Source organism: Solenopsis invicta, chromosome 8, assembly GCF_016802725.1.
Source record: "Solenopsis invicta isolate M01_SB chromosome 8, UNIL_Sinv_3.0, whole genome shotgun sequence".
Lineage (NCBI taxonomy): Eukaryota > Metazoa > Arthropoda > Insecta > Hymenoptera > Formicidae > Solenopsis > Solenopsis invicta.
This window is the reverse complement of record NC_052671.1, coordinates 3,004,007-3,025,059: the sequence shown is the minus strand read 5'-3', so window position 1 is coordinate 3,025,059 and position 21,053 is coordinate 3,004,007. Positions and strand designations below refer to the sequence as shown.

General features: G+C 32.8%; 3 protein-coding genes and 1 non-coding gene across 5 annotated transcripts; 3 read left to right on the top strand and 1 right to left on the bottom strand.

Annotated features, from left to right (window-relative positions):
* Positions 1-38: 38 nt before the first annotated feature.
* LOC105199648 (MAM and LDL-receptor class A domain-containing protein 2) lies at positions 39-8,688 on the bottom strand. Its single transcript, XM_011166836.3, has 10 exons — positions 8,247-8,688; positions 7,327-7,512; positions 6,091-6,255; positions 4,821-4,991; positions 4,600-4,708; positions 4,141-4,297; positions 3,796-3,919; positions 3,387-3,554; positions 2,844-3,209; positions 39-2,290 (listed from the first exon to the last, which is right to left on the bottom strand). The coding sequence occupies exons 1-10, from the start codon at positions 8,320-8,322 to the stop codon at positions 2,025-2,027; spliced, it is 1,788 nt and encodes a 595-aa protein (XP_011165138.1). The 5' UTR covers positions 8,323-8,688; the 3' UTR covers positions 39-2,024.
* A 652-nt stretch (positions 8,689-9,340) lies between these two features.
* On the top strand, positions 9,341-9,412 carry Trnat-cgu. Its single transcript has one exon. It is a non-coding gene; the product is annotated as a tRNA-Thr (tRNA).
* Positions 9,413-10,578: 1,166 nt separating this feature from the next.
* Positions 10,579-14,899, top strand: LOC105199649 (poly [ADP-ribose] polymerase). Of its 2 annotated transcripts, none has more exons than XM_011166838.3 (5): positions 10,579-10,933; positions 11,426-11,567; positions 11,653-12,185; positions 12,322-12,527; positions 12,642-14,899. In XM_011166838.3, the coding sequence occupies exons 1-5, from the start codon at positions 10,820-10,822 to the stop codon at positions 14,590-14,592; spliced, it is 2,946 nt and encodes a 981-aa protein (XP_011165140.2). In that variant the 5' UTR covers positions 10,579-10,819; the 3' UTR covers positions 14,593-14,899. The 2 variants fall into 2 exon arrangements, with proteins under 2 accessions (XP_011165140.2, XP_039308725.1); XM_039452791.1 differs by lacking the exon at positions 10,579-10,933 and adding an exon at positions 11,020-11,248.
* Positions 14,900-17,444: 2,545 nt separating this feature from the next.
* On the top strand, positions 17,445-20,284 carry LOC105199650 (poly [ADP-ribose] polymerase 1). The gene is made up of 6 exons (XM_011166839.3): positions 17,445-17,701; positions 17,863-18,047; positions 18,603-18,744; positions 18,822-19,354; positions 19,475-19,680; positions 19,797-20,284. Exons 2-6 carry the CDS (start codon positions 17,877-17,879, stop codon positions 19,894-19,896), a joined length of 1,152 nt encoding a protein of 383 aa, XP_011165141.1. The 5' UTR covers positions 17,445-17,701; positions 17,863-17,876; the 3' UTR covers positions 19,897-20,284.
* The last annotated feature ends 769 nt before the right edge of the window (positions 20,285-21,053 follow it).

Below are 21,053 nucleotides of genomic sequence, written 5' to 3'. Positions count from 1 at the left end.
TAAATTTTTTTAATAATTTGAAATTTATTCTTTTCTAAAAAAATATACCAGAATGTCCAAGTAATAGCGCAAAATTAAAGATAATAGAAAAAAAAACAAATAATATCAAACTGTATAATTTTAAATAAAAAAATGTGTTTCTATTATTTTACTTGAGGAAATGTCAAAAGGCCTTACATGTCGAGAATATTTGATGCATGAAGAAGGAAATGTAAAAATTTTTGAATATCACATACAAAGTTACAGTGTTCTTTGAAAAACTTCGTCTTATACTTGCGTAAGGCGCTTCGTAAATAAACGTAATAATCCAAATCATACGTACAATGCGCCTGTATACATGTCAGAAACGTGAAACGCGACCGAAACTGCGCCGTGCAGCAAATCGACCACGCACGTACTAAATTCGATATTCACTTTTCGCTTTGTATTCTTTCTCGGTACTCTCTCCCGAGAGAAAAGCGACGTTTCACGACATCCGCAAACCTGTATAGTTCACCACAAAAACTCCGCATGCCGCGACTACAGAGTAGCTTCATAAATAATTCATTAGACTGACATTCGTGGGGCCCTTTGTGTTTAATTAGAAAAATTCTTTATCGAAAATCTGTAAACGGACAATAAACTTTTCTCTGACGCGAATATCTCTCGTTATTCGTGGGACGTATTATAATTATCTAAGCGCCTAGACACCAACTTAAAACGTCCATCTATCTAGTGACCGATTCTCTAGATGCGAAACTACGTGCCCCGGCATACATATTTTGGCAATGACGTATACGCAGAGTGAAATCAATCGGTGCGCCCGACATCAATCCCAGGTGCGTGTTTAACTTCCCAAATAGAACGTTGCACAATGTTATTATCGGTTAATCTCTCGAGTGTTAGCTTCATCATCGAAGAATTAGGTCGCACTATCCATCGCACTACAATGGTCAATAAAACTAACTTAAAGTAAATAATTAGGAGGTTCGACGTGTAAAAGTACATATAAATTATGATAGTGAATTGTTATCGAAATAAAATAATTTTAAAATTGTCAAAAGTAAATAATGATTGAATTGAAATAATCTCGAATTTTGTAAAATAACTTATTTTTTTATTCGTAATTAATAATAATTTTATACTGAACAATAATTATAAAGGTTTAATAGAGGAAAAGGTTGTATCAGTGAAAATGTATAATTAAATGTTAAAATGTATCTCGAAAAAAATTGCAAAGTACTGAAAAGTAAAAAATGCTTTAAAAATGCTTTATAATAATTGTCGGTAGTTGTGTATTAAAGCATATTACCGTCATTGTTATAACGGTCGGCTATTAATGTCTATTTTCACTAATGTAGATTAACTTTGATTTCGGTTTAATTTACTCTTTAACCTTTCCTAGTTCTAAAAGAAATAGAAAAAAATGAAGAGTAAGTTAAGCTGAGATCAGAGTTAATCTACATTGATGGAAATAGACACAAACGATTTCATAAGCGATCATCAATAATCGTTACTTAATAACGAAGATAATAGTAGCCATAATGTTTACAACTATACTGGTACTATACTATAATGGTTACAGCTATAATACTACCTTCTCCTCTATATAATAATTCTCCATTTTCTTCATATGCAAAAATTAAAATTGTATACATGTGTACAGTAGTGTCTAAACTTTTCGAGTAATCTTCTAATAATAGCATAATGCGTTCGCTATAATACTTATTATTCTTATTAACGTAAAAATTAAGTTAAAACTAAAATTAGAGATTTTGTTTTTAAAATAGTGAAATAAAAATATACATTATTTAATATTTCAAAGAAACATTTCAATTTCCTCAAGGTGAGCAAACAATCGAAAGTTTCGTATCGCGTCCGTAATTGGAAATGATTAAAAAATTAATAAAAGCAATATACAGCGATGATCGTTCCGCTCGTAGAGTTTTCTAGGTAGCTGTATTCGCTTAATCAATTTTGTTAATCGAACGATCAATTTAATTCCATTTAAAGTCGTTTAAGGGAGGAATTTTAATAACGTTGGGCTACATTTCATCGTTATCAGTGGGTCGGGCTAAATTAAAATCCAGGATTTCGTCGGATGTCAAAAAACGGACATCGCTGTCTTCCGAAAGCGCCGAACCGTTCGCTCCTCTCTTGTAAGTTTTTCTCCTCCTGATAACGAAAATCGCTATCACAAGCGCCACGGAGAGCACGAACAAAGTCGCACCCACTGCGATGACGATCTCCAGTATCTCGATGCCTCTACCTTGTTTCACCTTCTCCGGACTCCGCTCCACGTCGGGCAGATCTGCAAATTTTTCTCATCGTCAATAACAGTAGTCAAGCGACTGCAAAAATTTATTGTCGCATTGGCGATATTTTAAATCATCGAATTAAAAAGATTTAAATATGAAATTTTACATATTTCAGTACATAAGTAATTAAAAACTTTTTTTTAATTAAGTCTTGTCTAGCTTGTTCCGAGATAAGCTGTTTGTGTTCAAAATTTTGCATTTCTTCCCCGTCAGCCAATATAATAATACTCTCTAAATCTCGTAGGGGGAAAATTGAGCTTGTGCGATATTCGAGTGATTTTTCGCTCTACGAGATTTAAAGAGTGCCATCCGTGACAAAAGAAGAAGGGTCGATCGATACTTAAATGTAGGTAAAGATGCATCATAAATCTGTGAAATAATTTCTCAACACTAGCAAGTACTTTAACTTTTCAACTCACTTCAAACTTTTTTCAATACCTAAACTAGACCAAGACGTTTCATCACAATTTAATGTCTTTTCTTTCTTGCTTTCTCTCTCTCTCTCTCTCTCTATATATATATATATATATAATGAAGTAGATGTACCAGATCGAGGCAGAAGTTCTACCGTTGTCAAATGTAATTGGTGTATGAAAGGCGTTTCCTCCGTTCCCTGCTGTGTTGGCTTCACAGGCGTTGTTTTCCACGAGGGTTTCCTGGTTCGAGTCTTGACCGTTGTGGTCGTAGTCCTACGCGTTGTGGTCGTGGGTCTTTGCGTTGTGGTCGTGGTCCTTCGCGTAATAGTCAGCGTCGTCATACCTGGGTCGATGTCGTCCTTTGGATTTATAGGAATGAGAAATCCCGGCAGAGTGGAATTCTTCATCGGTGCAATCGTCAAAGTTTTACTCGGCGATTCCATTGTACTATTATAGAGCATTGTACTGTATGATTCGTACTCTGTGTAAACCTGTCCTGTATAATCATATAATAATTAAAATTTTAATGGTAGAAATCTCAAAAAATTGAATGTGCCACGTAAGCTGGAACCCAGTGCTATCGTAAATTTATATCTTGATCGACGGGTTCCAATATAAGCATCTCATTGAAACATCTCCCATTGAGGATTTTGTTAAAATAGTAAACAGTTACCCAGTATGCAATATTCAGCGTAATCTGGGCAGCAAATAGAGCGTTCCGCACAATCGATCGTGCAAAGGCAACTCTCCGGTCCAAATGGCGGGGCGGAAGGAACAATGCTTTCCGACGAAACGCATCTGTCACGACAAGTCTGTTGCGCGTTAACTATTTCAATTTGATCTGAAACAGGTTTGTCAGAATAAATACATATTTGTGGCGTCTAAATATAAAATAAAAAGAAAATGATTCCCTACAATTATACAAAATGAGCGTGATTAGAAAAGGAGCTGAAGAATTCTGTGCGATAAGAGATAAGTAAAAAAACTGTTTTATATATAATAACTTCGTACTTTAGTGCATGAAACGCACAAAATATATATACTCTCAATGTTGAATGAAAATTGATAAGAAGATAACTTACCATCGTAACCTACAGTGATAGCAGACTCGTTTGTAGCAATGCACTCATCCCCATGTAAAATAGCGACATCATCTATTGCAATATCACTCTCGTAAGTGTTACCTCGCACTCCTTCTATGATAATCTATAAAAAAAATGTTGAAATTTTTTTTATGCATATATATATTACAATTTGCGGTCAATATTGAAATTATAGTATATCAGTTTAATGATTTTAACATTAAATCAATGTCCATTATCAATTCTCACTGGGAAAGACCCTAATTTCTTTTAATATATTTTAATAATTGTAACATTATCATATAAAGCCCGACTTAATTAATTGAAAGACGGAATTAAAAGTACCTGGAAGCTGGCGTTAGCTTTCGGTAGTTCGGAAATGCCATGAAACCATCGATTTCCTTGATTCCCACTTTTGGTGAATATCAAATCTCGTTTCTCAGTATCTTCTTGTTTGAAATATACATTCAATGATCCAATCCAGATACCAAACATGTGATACCTATCAAAAAATAATTCGTAAAATATTAGAATGAGATGTGCAAACTTTATAAAATCGTACATTGAAACCTTTATTTTAATATAAATTAAATGTTGAAATTTTTTCAATGGATTCGCCACATTTCCTTTTTGTTTTATTTTGTTTTAATATATTTGCAAATGTATATTTATTTGTCAAATTTATATAAAAATTTAACTTACATTAAAAGAAATAAAATAGTAATTAAAATTGTATAAAAATTTATAAATTATTACAAAAAATTATTATAAATTAAAGTAATATTGTACTTTACATAACATTACCAGAACGAGAAACATCCAGATTCAGTCAATGATGATTTATATAGTGGAGATATAATTCTCGCTGTATCGTTAACCAATCGTCCGGATGCCTCGATATAAAGATAATGGCCTGAAATAAACGAATGTGCGCAGTTAAAAAAAATAGCTTTTTTTTTTTCTTCGTAATTTATATCGTAATCTAGCATTTCAATGAAATGTCAAAGTCCTACAAAGATACGTACCGTCATTTCCGGCTCCCAGAGTATGGTCGTGAGTCGGACCGGTGCCGATGTGTAAACTCGGTGTCTCAAAATTATGGCGTGTCCAATCGAAATCATGCAGAGGATCTTGTTCCCACCAGCAAAGATCCGGGCTTTCAAAATCGCATTTTGTCGGCGTGGTTGCGTTAGTGTCTTATCACAAATTATCACAAAAGTTGCATTAACGCGAATCAAATTTGCGACGTGATTGCCATATAGAAAAGAAAAAATCACAAAATTTTAATTAAAGTTGAAAAAGAAAAAGGCTGAAAGGGGAACAAAAGAAAGAACAGTGCAATTGTATACACTGGGAGAAAACAATGGTTGCAATTATTACAATTTAACTACAATTTACTGTTATTTTCGGTGCTTGTATTTATAGTTATTTTAAAGCAAATTATAACTATTATTATACTAAAAGAAAAATTAGTAAATTTTAATAAATATTTATTTGAATAGTACTAATAAAATATTTACTAAATGTTAATATACATTTATTTAGTACAAGAGGTACTACTTTAAAGATAATTGTTTCTTATAGAGTAAATATTTATGTACTGTAAATAAATATTTTATTAGTCATTTGAATAAATATTATTTGAACAAGTATTTATTAAAATTTAGGAATTTTTTCTCTCAGTGTACTACTTAATAATAGCTAATAGTTATTATTATATAAATAATAAAAGATTAAAAAATAGTTATATTTACTATAATTGTAATCGTTTGTACAGTATAAAAATATTTATTTTATTTTTGATACTATCCATATTTTGATACTATCCATATTTCATTATATTAATATTTAAAATTATCATAATTTGTGATAAAATTTTTTTATAGTTGCTAGAACTATAAACACAAGGTTATTATTACTAACATTATACCAATAATAACTATAAAAATAGAACTACTAGGCAAAATTCTTTTACCATGTCATTACCAAACTTTTCTCTCAGTATAAGAATAACTATACATGTATGTATATAGCAAATTTAGCAAGCATGACATAAGCTTTTTATTTAATAGTAAGAATTAAAGAAATTTAATTAAATATATATTATTCTTGTGCTGCTAAACTAATTTTTATTTTCTAAAATACTTATGTCTTGTAACTTTGCAGAATCCAATGCATTTTGTAAGCGAGCGAAGCAATAATAACAAAAATAAAATAAGTTCTGTAAATAATAAAATTAAAAATACTAAAACAATAAATAAATAATAAAATAATAAAATTTTTTTATTGCAGTACCTCGACAATAAGGAATCGTTCCATTCCACTGACGTCCGTCGCAATAAATTTCGGCACTGCCGATCAGAGAGTAATTAGGTTCGCAGAAGAACATTAATATTGCACCTCCAAATTTTGGTATCATCATTGAATTATCCGGTTTTGGTGGTATAGAGCATCCAGCACCTAAATATTAAAAAAAAAGAAATAAACTAAATCTTCTAATCGCATATTATCTCATTTCCTTATTTCAAACCATAACAATATTATATATTTTACTTTGCTTTTTATTACATTGCCATCATTTTAAATAATTTTTAAAACTCGTAATATTTCACTGTTATAAGTATGATTTTATATTGAAATATATTCAGTATTATTTCAATAATTTTCAGTTCACATGTCAACAATTTCAGCAATTTATTTTCCCCAGGGTAGCGCAAGCCACGATTTTGACGCATTTTTCTATCATTAGCACACATTATTGCTTTATATACGTATTTTAAACTGAGGTTTTAACTTAACGAGACAATTGCTTCAAAGCATTTGTAGCATTAAATAAACTTTTTATTTTAGCATATTGTAATTAAAATGTTATTTTGTAGCTTGCAAACCATAAAAAATTGCTCAAAAAGAAAGTACATTTGTTGAACTTTGTTTTTTTTGTCAAAGCTATAAAATTGCCAAATCTTTTGCGTTAAGAGAATTAATTATTTCTATACATTTTTAAATATTAAATTATTAAATGTTAAACGTTAAAAATTAATGATAGTAAGAAAGCCTTCTTTGGTCGCAGTTAGATCTTAGTGCGTATATTTATTTGCGTGATTTTATATACTTCTTCGAATTCAACCAGAATCTGCGCCGATTTTTTTCCGATCATAACACAACATGTCGAATAAGAATTAATATCACTATTTATATTAAATTAATTAATTTAATATAATAATTGATGCTGATTTGCATCTATATACCCATTCTCCCCTGTAAAAACTGTAAGAAATCGAAGAAGAATTCAAAGAAGTATATAAAATCACACAAATAAATATAGGCACTAAGATTTAGCTGCGACCGAAGAAGGCTTTCTTACTATCATTGTGTTGTTGCACTATCGGTCCAAAAACATATTTGTAGTTAAAAATTAAATTATTTTAAGAAACATAATCCATGAAGAAGAAGTACTGCAAAATTCGTCAGCATTTCTTCGCTAACAATTTCAACGGTTTTTTTTTATTTTTAACAAAAAATTTTACTTACTCACACACACGGGAGTAGGTGTGTCCCATTGGCCACGTACGCACGTGGAATACTTGTTGCCTACAAGAGTGTATCCTTCGAGACACATGTACCTCATGAGTCTACCTCGAGACCGAACGCGAACTCTTCCGTTAGCTAGCTGTTTTACAGGACATGATCGGACTGAAAAGGAACGAGTAGGGCTCACTGAAAGAAACGATAGATTTGTATGACTGTAAAATTCTTTAATATAGCAAAATTAATCATATAAGTAAATACGAATAAAATAAACGTACACCGTTAAGATAGAATAATTTATAATATCATCAATCATTTCTGATATTTATTATTAATTTTGCTACGATTTTGAAGCAATTTTCTACTGACAATGAAACAAATATGTTGCAATAATACATAATTGAATACATTAATGTAAATGTTTATTGCATCAGTTTTTAAATGCGTAAACATTTGCCTTCAATTAAATTAATATTTTCTTAAATTTGTCTACCCATGAGTATAAAAGCGGTGCTTTTCAACTTCAAGCTTAACAATAAAATTTTCTGCGATAAAATCAATTTTTCAGTGTGTACGTATTTGTAACTGTCATAAAGAAATAACTTTGCTATTGATTTTGCTGGAAAATATTGCGTCTCTTTGTACATCACAATTGTTTCGTGCAATGCTATCTCTTTCGAAAACTCTAATTTTTTGGTACATGGAAAGAACAATTTTATTGCAGCATCTTACATTTCAGTTGTATGTAGCTAAAATTTAGCTACCACGCACAGATTTTGCTGCTGTAACTAATCTTTTGTTCCGTGAATCAAGTTAAAGCATTCAATTCTTTAAATCATTCCACATAATTATTTTCAGATCTGCATTTCAATAAAATAGTTTTTTCCACATAAACGTGTTATTTCCATTATTTTTGTGCTTACTCTGCGACTGCCAGGAACAAACAATGCACTGACCAAAGAAAGCTAATAACAACAATAACATCGAAGAACACTTCATCTTCACACAAGTGTAAGGCACGCATATGCATGTACGCAATTCACGCACAACGAAGAATCTACTTTTATTCCGAGACAATTAGGAAGATGTATCTTATTTCAAGAGCAAACACGCCGCGGACACCGCGTAATGACGCACGTTAATCACGAAATTTTAAATACTTCCGGTTTCACGCACCGCTTCACACGATAATCACAACCCGATGGCGTTGCGAAGCTACGCGAGAGAGAGATTCCGACAAAGAAGAAAATTAGGTTTGCGCCATTAAGCGCGGCGAGGACGTAAATGGAATTCATCCTTTCATTTGGAGCTGCACTTGTCATAACCGAGGACGGGAACAACAGTTTCCGCTGGTGTGATAAGTTTATCACCTTCCGGTACTTTATCTTCGTCGCCAGGCCTTGAGGAAAGTCCCTGGAGATTGCATTTCGCACGAAATATGTCCGGCGCCAACTCGATAATCCTGATTCGGGATACGGGAACTTTTCGATCCGGACTGTCCGAGTCCGCGACGGATTTATCACCCGGGATCTAGAGTCCAGGAGGAGTCGAATTCCATGGAGTTCGAATTCACTAGTTTCATTGAGGAAGTATCATCTTCTTCCATTTGAACCAGAAATTCTTTCCAACTAAACTTTTACATCAACTTTTACATTTCGATTTCACTTTTGAAGATATGAACTCTTTTATCCTTATCTCTGCATATAAACATAAACCTTTTACAGTTTTAATGAAAATCCTTTACAACAAAATATCATTGTTGCTAATCTTCTATTGCAAAACCGCTTAATGATAATTTAGTTTTAATTATAAATGCACAGAGAAATACGATAGTGAGTAAAATTGTTTTTAAAGCAGTTGTGATCGATCGATAAGCAAACAAATGCATTGAAGAGCTTTCCAAAATGCAATTTTACATTTTTACATAAAATTATCTTTGCAGAAGTTATTTTTATCACAATTTTTGTTAGCCGATCGAGAAAAGGTTTATGGCTTTCTAAGCGAACAGTAATCCAAAGCCTCTTTAGCTCAGTGGTAGAGCACTGGTCTCGTAAACCAGGGGTCGTGAGTTCAAACCTCACAGGAGGCAAATTTTTTTTATTCTCTTATAATACACAAATCTTTTTTTTATTTATAAAAAATATTAACGACAACATTTGTATTATTAATTACTTAATATTTATTTTTTTAAATAGTTTACAGTCAAATTTTATTTATTTACGTAAGTATATACATTCGTATGCAAACATCTTTTTTCTCCATTATAACTACAAATCTTTTTACTTTTAAATTTTTATAAATTTTAAAATTAATATTTAACAAAAACGTTATTTTAATTAAATTTTCTAATTTATATTAATTTAATTTAATTATAATTAAATAAATTTTTAATTAAAATTAAATTCTAAAGCGCTTCTAAAATTTAAGATTTTTCAAAAATGTATTAATTAAAATTTAAAAAGACTTAAAGATTTTGTGCGCCGCTGAAAAATATTTGATATCTATTTGACATTTATGAAGACTTGTAGATATATTTACAAGATATTAAAAATAAATAACAATCCAGATAAAATTAAAATTAATGGATAAAAAATGTGTTGCAATTTTAATTAACAGCACCGACGAGAGACTGTTAAAGACCGCTAACCTTACGGGAGTTTGACTGTTAAATTTTTAATAATAAACTGACAATACAGTACTAATTTTATAATTTATTGTTATCTTGAAGTTTCATAGATATGCTTATGTATTTGTAACCCAAAAATTCTCAATTTTTATTAAAAATTACAGTTTTGATGTTAACATCCAAGTTTGATTATCGACAGAGATAATAACTGATCAAAAAGAATTACAATTTTAAAGCAATGTACAATGATATTATTAAATATAAGTATGCATATTTGCTTATGAAGTATTTGTATAATAAAAAAATCAAAGTTTTAATAACGTATTACTCAAATATTTGTATTAACAATCATATAGTCGATAACGTCATTGCTCTTCAATTATCGCCGGGCCCCTGGGGCCCCAGTAACGGCCTCGAAAATTTACCCAGGGTTGACGTTCTTTAATAGTCTCTCGTCGGTGTTAACAGTCACGATTGGCCACGATGCACGAATATCTACAGGTTTGTTCTTTTTCTACATTCGATAACTGAACTTGCACGGTTCATATTTTCTTCCTTTCTTCTCTCATTGGAGAGAAGAAGAGAAAAGACAAAGTTCAGTGCAAATTCAGTCCTGAGATGTGGAAAAAGAACAAATGGTAAACGTCACGCGGCTGACCGGAAACGGCGTATGAGTGGTCCCGGAAGTGACGACAAAACCTCGGTGAGCATGCGTACGTTCAAAGCCCGCCGTTTCCGATGCCGGAATGCCAAACGTGACCGGTGTCAGCCAGCGCCACATGTTAACCGGCGTCGTCGTGCGCGCCGCGTCGTCGCCGCTTTGTTCTCCATTGTTTTCGCAACTATCCAAGGTGAAAGGCATTCGGCGAGATGGACGACGATGCGAAGTATTTGGCGGAATATGCCAAGAGCGATCGTTCCAAGTGTCAATTATGCAAGCAGCAAATAAACAAGCTTAGCCTGAGACTCGCCGCCGTTGTTCAGGTACGTGTTCAGTTTCGCGACGAGGAAAACTGCGCGAATGAGCCGTCGCTGTAGCCAGGGTATTTTGATACTTTCTGGATTAACGGCGGACTACATTTCGCAATACAGATAACACGAACGCGTTTATCGTTGAACTATTGATCTGTGTAATGATAACGCGTCCGATGCCGTTATTCTGGATAACTGCGTCACTTGCATGATGTTACGTGCAGTGACGCTGTTACGTCACATGATGAATTATTCAATTATTTATTGACACTTTCTCTTCGTTTAAAGTGTTTCCTGATGTTCGCAGTTCAGCGTACAATAAAATGTGTAATCCGCTGTATTAACTGCTGTATTGTTTAGAAAGTTTAAATTTTGTCTTCCAATATGACATTGATTTGTTCGTTCTTTATGGCTTTATGATTGTTTCAAGACAATTAAATATAGTTAATGGTATTTTATATGAAAAATAAATGTTAAAAGTATAGATAAAAATATTATTTTTAGAGCCCTGTTCATGATGGAAAAATACCTAGATGGTATCATTTCAAATGCTTTTTTACTAAACAAAGGCCAAGTTCCACTGATGAAATAGGTCATTTCGATGAGATTCGCAATGAGGATCAAGATAAAATTCGAAAAAAACTTGGTTAGTATACGATCTAAGCAGAATTTCTATGGTTTAAATTATTTTATTTTATCATCTTGGTTATTTGTTATACTTTTTCATGCAGAGGAATCTCGTAATGCGCCTCCAGCAAAAGGTAAAAAAAGAACAAAGGGTGGCAGTGGGGGTGGTTCTGGTGATTTCAGAGTGGAATATGCAAAGTCCAGTAGATCAACCTGTATAGGATGCCAAGAAAAAATAATAAAAGGTGAAACGAGAATATCGAAGAAGGATTATGAAACTGAGGAAGCTAGGAGATACGGAGGTCTGGACAGATGGCATCATGTGGAGTGTTTCGCAAAACTGAGAGCAGACATGGGATATTATGGGAGTGGAGATGAACTTCCAGGTGCCGCACAGCTTTCTAAAGAAGATCGGCAAAGTCTGAAAGCTTCACTTCCCAAGATGGCTCAGGGTGATATTCCTCCACCCCCTAAAAAGGTTAAGGATGAACCTGAGGATGCAGAAGAGGCAAAGTTGATGAAAAAACAAAATGAAGAACTATATGCTATAAAGGATCAAATATCGGGTCTTAAAAAGGAAGTAATGATTGAGTTATTGGAAGAAAATCATCAGGGGGTTCCATCTGGCACATCAAATGTAAATATTTTATAATATATAATTATATCGTGATACTTAATTTTTTTCTTTAAATTGTGTACCATGAATCTTTATTATATAACTTATAAGCAGGTTTATTATTATATATTGCTTTAATCAAATTTTTTATTTACAGATCCTAAGTCTTTTATCCGATGTGTTATATTTTGGAGCTCTTCAACCCTGTCCAAAATGTAAAGGACAACTTATATATCATTCTGGTTCGGGTTATAAATGCACTGGTAATGTAACAGAATGGACTAAATGTGATTATGTTACACAGGATCCGAAAAGAAAGAAGTGTATAATACCGAATGACATGAAGGAAGATTTTCCAATCAAGTAAGTTTATTTATTAGACACGATAAAACTTAAATAGATTAATTCTGCATTTCTGTATTTCAATATTAATAAATGTAGTGTAAGGATTTATTAATGCTGGTGATTTGTTTTTAGGTCATACAAGTCAAAAGTAAAAAAACGAGTGTTTAAGATAACAGCACCATCATCGTCAAGTTTTGTTAAAAAAGAGGATGAAACAGATGGACCAAAAATACAAGGGAAACCACGTCCTTTGAAGAACATGCAGTTTGTTATATTAGGTCGTACACAGAAGGATAAAGAGGAACTGAAAAAAGAAATTTTATTGTTGGGTGGTACTGTTACAACAAAAATCCACCAAGATCTGGCTGCTGTAATTTCAAACCAAAATGAAGTAGACAAGATGAATAAAAGAATGGAAGAAGTTAAATCGCATGACATTCAAGTAATAACAGAAGATTTTATAGACGAAGCAAAAGAATACACGGACGCTCCTATCATGCTTTTGAAAAAGAAAACTATTTCCAGCTGGGGTGGCGATATTAATGCTAGACTTTCTAATGTCATCGCAAAATCTACTGCCTCCAAGAGTAAGAGCAAATTTGAGAAATCGGGTTCTGGCAAGATGAAGGTTAAGATAAAGGGTGGTGGAGCTGTTGATCCTGATAGCGGTTTAGAAAATGTTGCACATATTTATCAAAGAGGCAAAGATAAATATACCGTGACGCTAGGTTTAACGGACATACAAGCAAAGAAAAACAGTTATTACAAGATGCAAATTCTGAAAAATGATCGCAACGAGAGATATCACTTATTTAGAAGTTGGGGTCGGATTGGCACCACGATTGGCGGTAACAAGTTGGATGAAATGTCTTTGGAAGAATGTATAGAACAGTTCGAATCGTTGTACAAGGACAAGACTGGTAACCGCTGGCAGAATAGAGAGAATTTTGTTAAACAGCCGAATTTGATGTATCCGATAGATATAGATCATGGCGATCAAGAGGTTGCCTCTCTAGATTCGGATATCAAGAGTAACTTGCAGAAACCGATCCAGGATCTGATACGCCTCATTTTCGACGTAGCAGAGATGAGAAAAGTTATGCTGGAATTCGAAATAGATTTGGATAAAATGCCGCTTGGAAAACTGTCTAAGAAACAAATTGAGCAAGCTTATGCCGTTTTAACGGAATTGCAGGAGATGCTCAAAAAGAGTAACACAGACCGCACTACGTTGATCGATGCTTCCAACAGATTCTATACGCTGATACCACACAATTTTGGAGTATCCGGACCGAAAATTCTTGAAACATTGGAAGAAATTCAGACCAAGTGCGATATGCTGAATGCCTTACTCGAGATGGAGATCGCGTACCATCTTCTGTGTGACAAGACCAATGAGAAAGAGAATCCTCTCGACAGTCATTACAAACAATTGAAGACTGACATCGACGTATTGGACAAGACGAGCGATGAGTTTAAGATGATCGAAAAGTACGTAAAGAATACTCACGCAGCTACGCATAGGCAGTATGAGCTCGAGATCGAGGAAGTGTTTGTTATTAAGAGACAAGGCGAAGAACAGAGATTCAAACCCTTCAAGAAATTGCACAACAGAAAATTACTCTGGCACGGATCGAGAACTACAAATTACGCGGGAATACTGTCCCAAGGTTTGCGTATCGCGCCTCCGGAAGCGCCCGTTACCGGTTACATGTTTGGCAAGGGTATATATTTCGCAGATATGGTATCGAAGTCTGCAAATTATTGCTGCACGCACAGCCAGAGTCCAACTGGTTTATTGATGCTCTGCGAAGTTGCCCTGGGTAATATGTATGAGAGATACCAATCGGACTACATCGAGAAGCTACCAAAAGGAAAGCATTCGACAATGGGCTGCGGTCAAACGCATCCTGATCCACAGGATGTCTACAAGACCGAGGACGGCGTTGAAGTGCCCTATGGAAAGGGAGTACCTGCCAAGATTAAAAATTCGGCATTATTATACAATGAATACATCGTTTACGATGTGGCTCAGGTGAAAGTACGATATTTGATAAAAATGAATTTCAAATACAAATATTAAGTTATTTAATCCAAAATTGTGACGTTTAAGTTCATGGTATAAGTAAGGTTTTTTAATATTACGAGATTGCGTGTTATTCGCTACTATTGATTAATAATCAATATAAATTCCAGTGAAGAGAGAGAGAGAGAAAAGAGATTTCTCTGGTGTTACAATTGTTAAACTCTATAGCCTTTTTTTAATCTTCAATGATAATTTTTAAATTTCTGTGTTTTTGTTTAAAACCATATGTAACTTGTTTATGCACCAAATAAGTGTTGCTACCTCGAATATAATGTAAGATCTATAATAAATTTTTCATAAAATAAATTTTTTGTTTTTTTTTACAATAAATGTGTATTTTGCCTAATATCATTCCTTGCATCAATATTTATTAAGTTGTCAAGTAAATTATAAACAATTTAATAAGATATAAAAATAGATATAACAAGTTGGATTAGTTTAACATTTTAATCAATGTTTACACAGCCTTGTAAAATATTAATGATATTTCCTCATAAGTAAAATCGTATTTTACATATAAAAATATAAACGTGATGTTACTTGAGAAATTTATAAAAATATCTTTCTTCAATTCATTTACTTATTATAGCATATGTATATTTATAATTATATATAGAAGGGTGATTTTATCTCTTAAAACTGCTTATTGACAACTTTCAAAATTCTTTAGAAAATTATTTTTTAAAATATTGACAGTAGACATACAGACAGAAAGAGAGAGAGAAAGAGAAATTTTGTTATAAATCTAATTCTAAAAGTAGTTTTATTATAAAATTAGTTGTGGTTTATATACCCATCAATTTTCATATTTGACATGAGTCCCATGATGTAAACAAGGTAATCCAATCCAATGGAGAGGATCTCGTTAGCGCGCAGTGCAATAGCACATCCACCCTTAAACTAATCATTCTTCTCTGACAATGAATGCTATACGATTATCAGCGTGTAAGGCGATCTGCGATTTTCGTAAATATATAAGACCTACTGATTTTAACGACAGTTCCTAATGGTCTATTAGAAGATTTTCCTGGACAGAGTTATTCTCGATGGTTTGCCTTTGCCTTCCGAGAGGTGGTGGCAATTACTTCTAAATCGATTAAAAACAGATTTAGAATCATACTTGTTTTGAATGGATTTGAACCCAGACTTTTATATCACGGAGAGCAAATTCGCTCTTTATGCCACATCACCACTCATTGCCTAAAAATTTTTTAGCCTAGACAGCATCTTTATTTAAAAGATTTCCTGAGGACGTACGAACATCCTTTGAATGTTCCATTTTCGCGTTCACAATGGAAACAATCAACATAGCGCAGAACTCGTATCATCCGTTAATAACAAATGAGCCTCATGGTGGATACAATACGCTCAGCGATCTTGCACAAAGCAAGATTAAGGTGTCTTGATTGACTAGCGTTGAACTGACTAGAAGAGATCGACCGCGACCAACCGCGGGTTTGTATAGATTCTCCCGATTCGAATTTATTGATATTTAAATATTTGTGGAGTTCTTTATTCGCGATTTATCATCTTCCAGTTGGACCGTTTTGTTTAAGCAAACACAATGGTCGAGACAGAAGACCACGGACGACAACTTCCTATCGTTTAAGAAATTTAATAGGACTGTTGTGCAAGTCTGCAAACCAGATGAAACCTCTTTTGATTTTTTAATCTATAAATTTAAAAAAAAAGTTAAAATTCAGAAATGCTCACACTTTTCGAAAAAACGCACCAAGGTGAATAACGATTTTAGAGATTCTCCATCTCTCACAGGAAAAAGCAGCACCTTGGTAATAAGGGTAATAAGCCCAAACTCATCATGACCAGACCTGGTTTATTATTACATTCACACATCCGAACATGGGATGAAAGATTCATGTGATCTTCGTACATAATGTAATATCCTTTCCGTTAAATAATTCCGTTTAATAATATTAATTTTCAGTTGAAAAATGTATTAAATAATTTCTATTTAATAATATTAAATTTAATATTAATAATAATTCTATAAACTGACTTTTTTTTCAATCACATTAATTCGTCTGTGTGAGATTTATATTCCAATTTCATTTAAATAAAGCAAATGAGAACAAATTAATTACAATTATATAAAACACTTAGAATCTATCAAATCTCAAATTATTCGTAACACGTTACACGTTGAAAAGAATTACAATCGCAGAATGCAAAAATAACAGAGGGATATCGAATAAGAGTTACACGCACGTGGTCATGTTAATAAAATTCCCCTCCCCTCCCCCCTCCCCCTTCCCGTGTACAGATTTGAAGCGACCGCGTGTCTGTAACGGCGTAACAATATTTGTACTAATTGTAAGATCGATGTACATACAGAACAAAAGTGTGCAAAGGATAAAGACAAGGTAAACAACAAGATATGTATGTATAGTCGTGTTATAAAAGGTTGCAACACATTTTCTTTGATGGTAGATGGTTCGATGCTTAATTGATTGGATCCACAGGTAAGAACCAATGACGTTCGCCGTTTGATGAACAAGTCTACATTTCAAAAATAATCGAAGAAAATGTGTTGCAACCTTTTAGCTCACGACTATATATACGTGTATGCGAGGGAAAAAAGGGAGTTGCGTTTGATGTATCGCTCGTTGATGCCTAATAACGAAAAACAACAGAGAATAAGGAACAGCAGTTCAGTATATGTTGAACAAGGAACGTTTGATGTCTCAGATGCTTCCGACATATGCGCAGTGGGTTAAAAGTAGTGGGGAATCTTATTAACCAATCAAGTTTTGAGATTTAGTTCGCGCCGCAAATGAATTTGCCTTGATGTACATAACATAAAAGAGTATTGAAGATTTCATAATTTTATCTGTTTATATATTTATACTGGACACACATCTTACATCAATTCATGCACGACTGTTGACTTTAATGTGCACCAGTGCAGTCCAACTCTGAATTCGCTGTTATAATAGTTTGATGCTACGCTCGAATGCGCATGTGCGAAAAGGTGGCTTGTTTAACAACACAGGTTCGAACGTGTTTTGTCCGCGGAACTTTCGAGGATTGCTGACGCATGTAAGGCAGTAAACCAACGCTTCAAATTGCCAGACTTCATAAATACAAGGTAAATAATAACACGAACAATATTCTAGCCGATTTGAAGCTTGCTGGAAAGCCTGGAGGTCATATAATTAAAAAGCAAGCAGTTATCTTCGATCTGAAGGCACCGCATGTTGATCGGCGTTATCGTGCTTAGTTGCGTTATTGGTCTCCATTGTTTTGCAGCTATCTGATATAACATGGGTGGCAGACATTCAAGGCATTGGGGTGGTTGGGATGAAGATTGGGATAACGATAATTGGCACGATTATGACTATCTGGTGGAACATGCAAAGAGCGGTCGTTCAAAGTGTCGATTTTGTCATCTACCGATAAAAAATTCGAGTCTGAGATTCACCACCATTATTCCGGTACGTGTCGAGTTTTGCAATGAGAAAACCATGTGAATGAATCGCACGTCACACACATATTCAGAATATTTTAATATTTTTGGGAATAATCACAAACTACATTTCACAACAAAATAAATACACGCGTTTTTCATTAAATTATTCATCTTGTGTAACGTGCCCAATGATGATTGTGTCATTCTGAATAACTGCGTCATCCACACGGTGCCATCTTTGTTGCATCATGGATGAAATTGATGAATTATTCAATTATTTATATGTCATTGCTTTCTCTTCATTTAAGGTGTTTCCTTATATTTGCTATTCAAATTACAAAAAAAAAGATACATAAACACATATCCCGTTATATTTCCTGCTGTGTTTAGAGAGTTTAACAATCTTTTTCTTATAATGTAATATTGATTGGTTTGTTTTTTATTGCTTCATGATCATATTAATATATGAATTACATATGATTAATTATATTTCAAGAGACTTTAACTTTTTAAACTGTCACAACTCACAAGACATTTGTATGAAAAATAAATTTCAATATAAAAATATTTATACTCTCAGACCCGTCTTTTTCGTGAGAGGACATCTGGTTGGTATCACTTTGATTGCTTTTTCAAAGAACAAAACCCAAGCTCTGTCGATGAAATAGGTAATTTCCATGAGCTTTGCGACGAGGATCAAAGTGCAATTCAAAAGAAAATTGGTTGGTACATGACCTAAGCAGACTAATTTTAATTTATGTTTTATCAACTTAGCAGTTTTTTATATTTTTATATGCAGAAGAACATAATAACACACCTCCAACAATAGGAAGAAAAAGAACAATCAGTTACAGCGATGGTAGATATAGTGATTTCAGAGTAGAATATGCCAAGTCGAGTAGGTCTATGTGTATGGGATGCCTAAGATACATAACAAAAGGTCAAACGAGAATATCAAAGAAGGATCATAAAAGTAGAAAAGCTAAGAGATTAGGTGGCTTGGAGAGATGGCATCATGTGGAGTGCTTTGCAAAATTCAGAGCAGATATAGGATATTATGGGAGTGGGGATGAACTTCCAGGTGCTGCACAGCTTTCTAAAGAAGATCAACAAAGTCTAAAAGTTTTACTGCCCAGAGTGCCTCGGGATTACGCGCCATCACCTCCTAAAAGGATGAATTATTCACCTGAAGATATAAAGAAGGAAATGTTGATGAAACAGCAAAATGAAGAGCTGTATGCTTTAAAAGATCGAATATCGAACCTTGAAATGCAAGATATGACTGCGCTGTTGGAAGAAAATCATCAAGAGATTCCATCTGGCACATCAAATGTAAGGGTTCTATAATTATATTGAGATAATAGTTTTTCTTAAATTGTATACTATGAATCTATTATATGACTTTTAAACAGATTTATTATATTAATTTAATTGAATTTGTTATATTTACAGATTATAAGTCGTTTATCTGATATATTATACTTTGGAGCTTTACAACCTTGTCCACAGTGCAAAGGACAACTCGAATACAATTTTGGTTTGGGTTACAAATGCACTGGTAATATAACAGAATGGATTAAATGCGATTATGTTACACAGGATCCAAAAAGAGAAGAGTGTGTAATACCGAATGAAATAATGAAAAAATCCCCACTTAGGTAAGTTCTTTCATTAGACAAGATAAAACTTCATTAAACAGATTCTACACATATCTTTATTTCAATATTAATAAATATAATATCAAGATTTATTAATATTCATAATTTGTTTTTAGATCGTACAAGCCCGAAGTAAAGAAACGATTGTTTAAAACAACGGCATCGCCGTCGTCAAGTTTTATTCTTAACGAAGAACCAATAGTATTAGATGATTGAATAGGAAAAAGGATGAAGCAGATGAATACAGATGAAAGTATAAAAACCATAACTTTTGAAGAATATAAAGTTGTTGAACCATATATAGAGATAAAGAGTAATTGAAAAATTTTATTGTTGGGTAGTAATTGTTAGCCCAAAGATCCATGAAAATTGATTGCTGTAACTTCGAATCAGAATGAAGTGGACCAAATGAATAAAAAAATGGAAAAAGTTAAATCGCAATGACATTCAAATAACAACAGATTTTATATTAGATTTTTTTAATGTCATTGCAAAATTCAATATCAAAAAGTAAAAGCCGATTTGAGTTTTTTGGAAAAATGAAGGTAAAGACAAATGATTTTGTCATGATTGTATTAAAAAGGCAAAGATAAGTACACCGTGACTCAGGTTTTATATTTGATAAGAATGAATTTCCAAATATAAATATTAAGCTAGTTTACGCAAAAACGTAATGTTTAAGTTCGGTTAAGATATGAAAAGATACCGATGTTTTAAGATGTTTTAATTTTATGAGATTTTATTTTGCTATTATTAATTAAAGACTTACTAGTATAAATTCCAGTGAAGAGATTTCTCTGGTGTTACAAGTGTTCTATGAACTTTTATTTTAGTTATAATTTTTTATTTTACGAGATTACATGTTTACTATTATTAATTAAAGAAGATTAATAATATGAATTCCAGTGAAGATTTCTCTGGTGTTAAAGTTTACAAGAGTTTTATCTTTAATTATAATGATCCAAAGATGAATTTTGTTTCAATTATATGCAATTTGCATATAATTGAATTATGTAAAGCAAATAGATATTTGTTACCTCAAGTATTGATTGTAAGTTTCTGTAATAAATTTTCATACAATCAATTGTTTGTTTTTTTTACAATAAATAAGCATCTAATCCCTGATGTGAGTCTGTAAGTAAATCACAAACATAAGATAGAAAAATTAATGTAAAGTTTGCAAAATAATTTTATTTTTACATATAATAAATTATTTAAGTTAATTTTGAAATTTACGCACAACTAATTTTTTTTAATGAATACTTTCTAGAAATGTTAAGATATACGTAAGAGTCATTAATAATTTTTATACTTGTAAAAATGATCAACATATCAGCGTGTGGTATGTTCTCAGCTGAACTTGCACGGTTTAT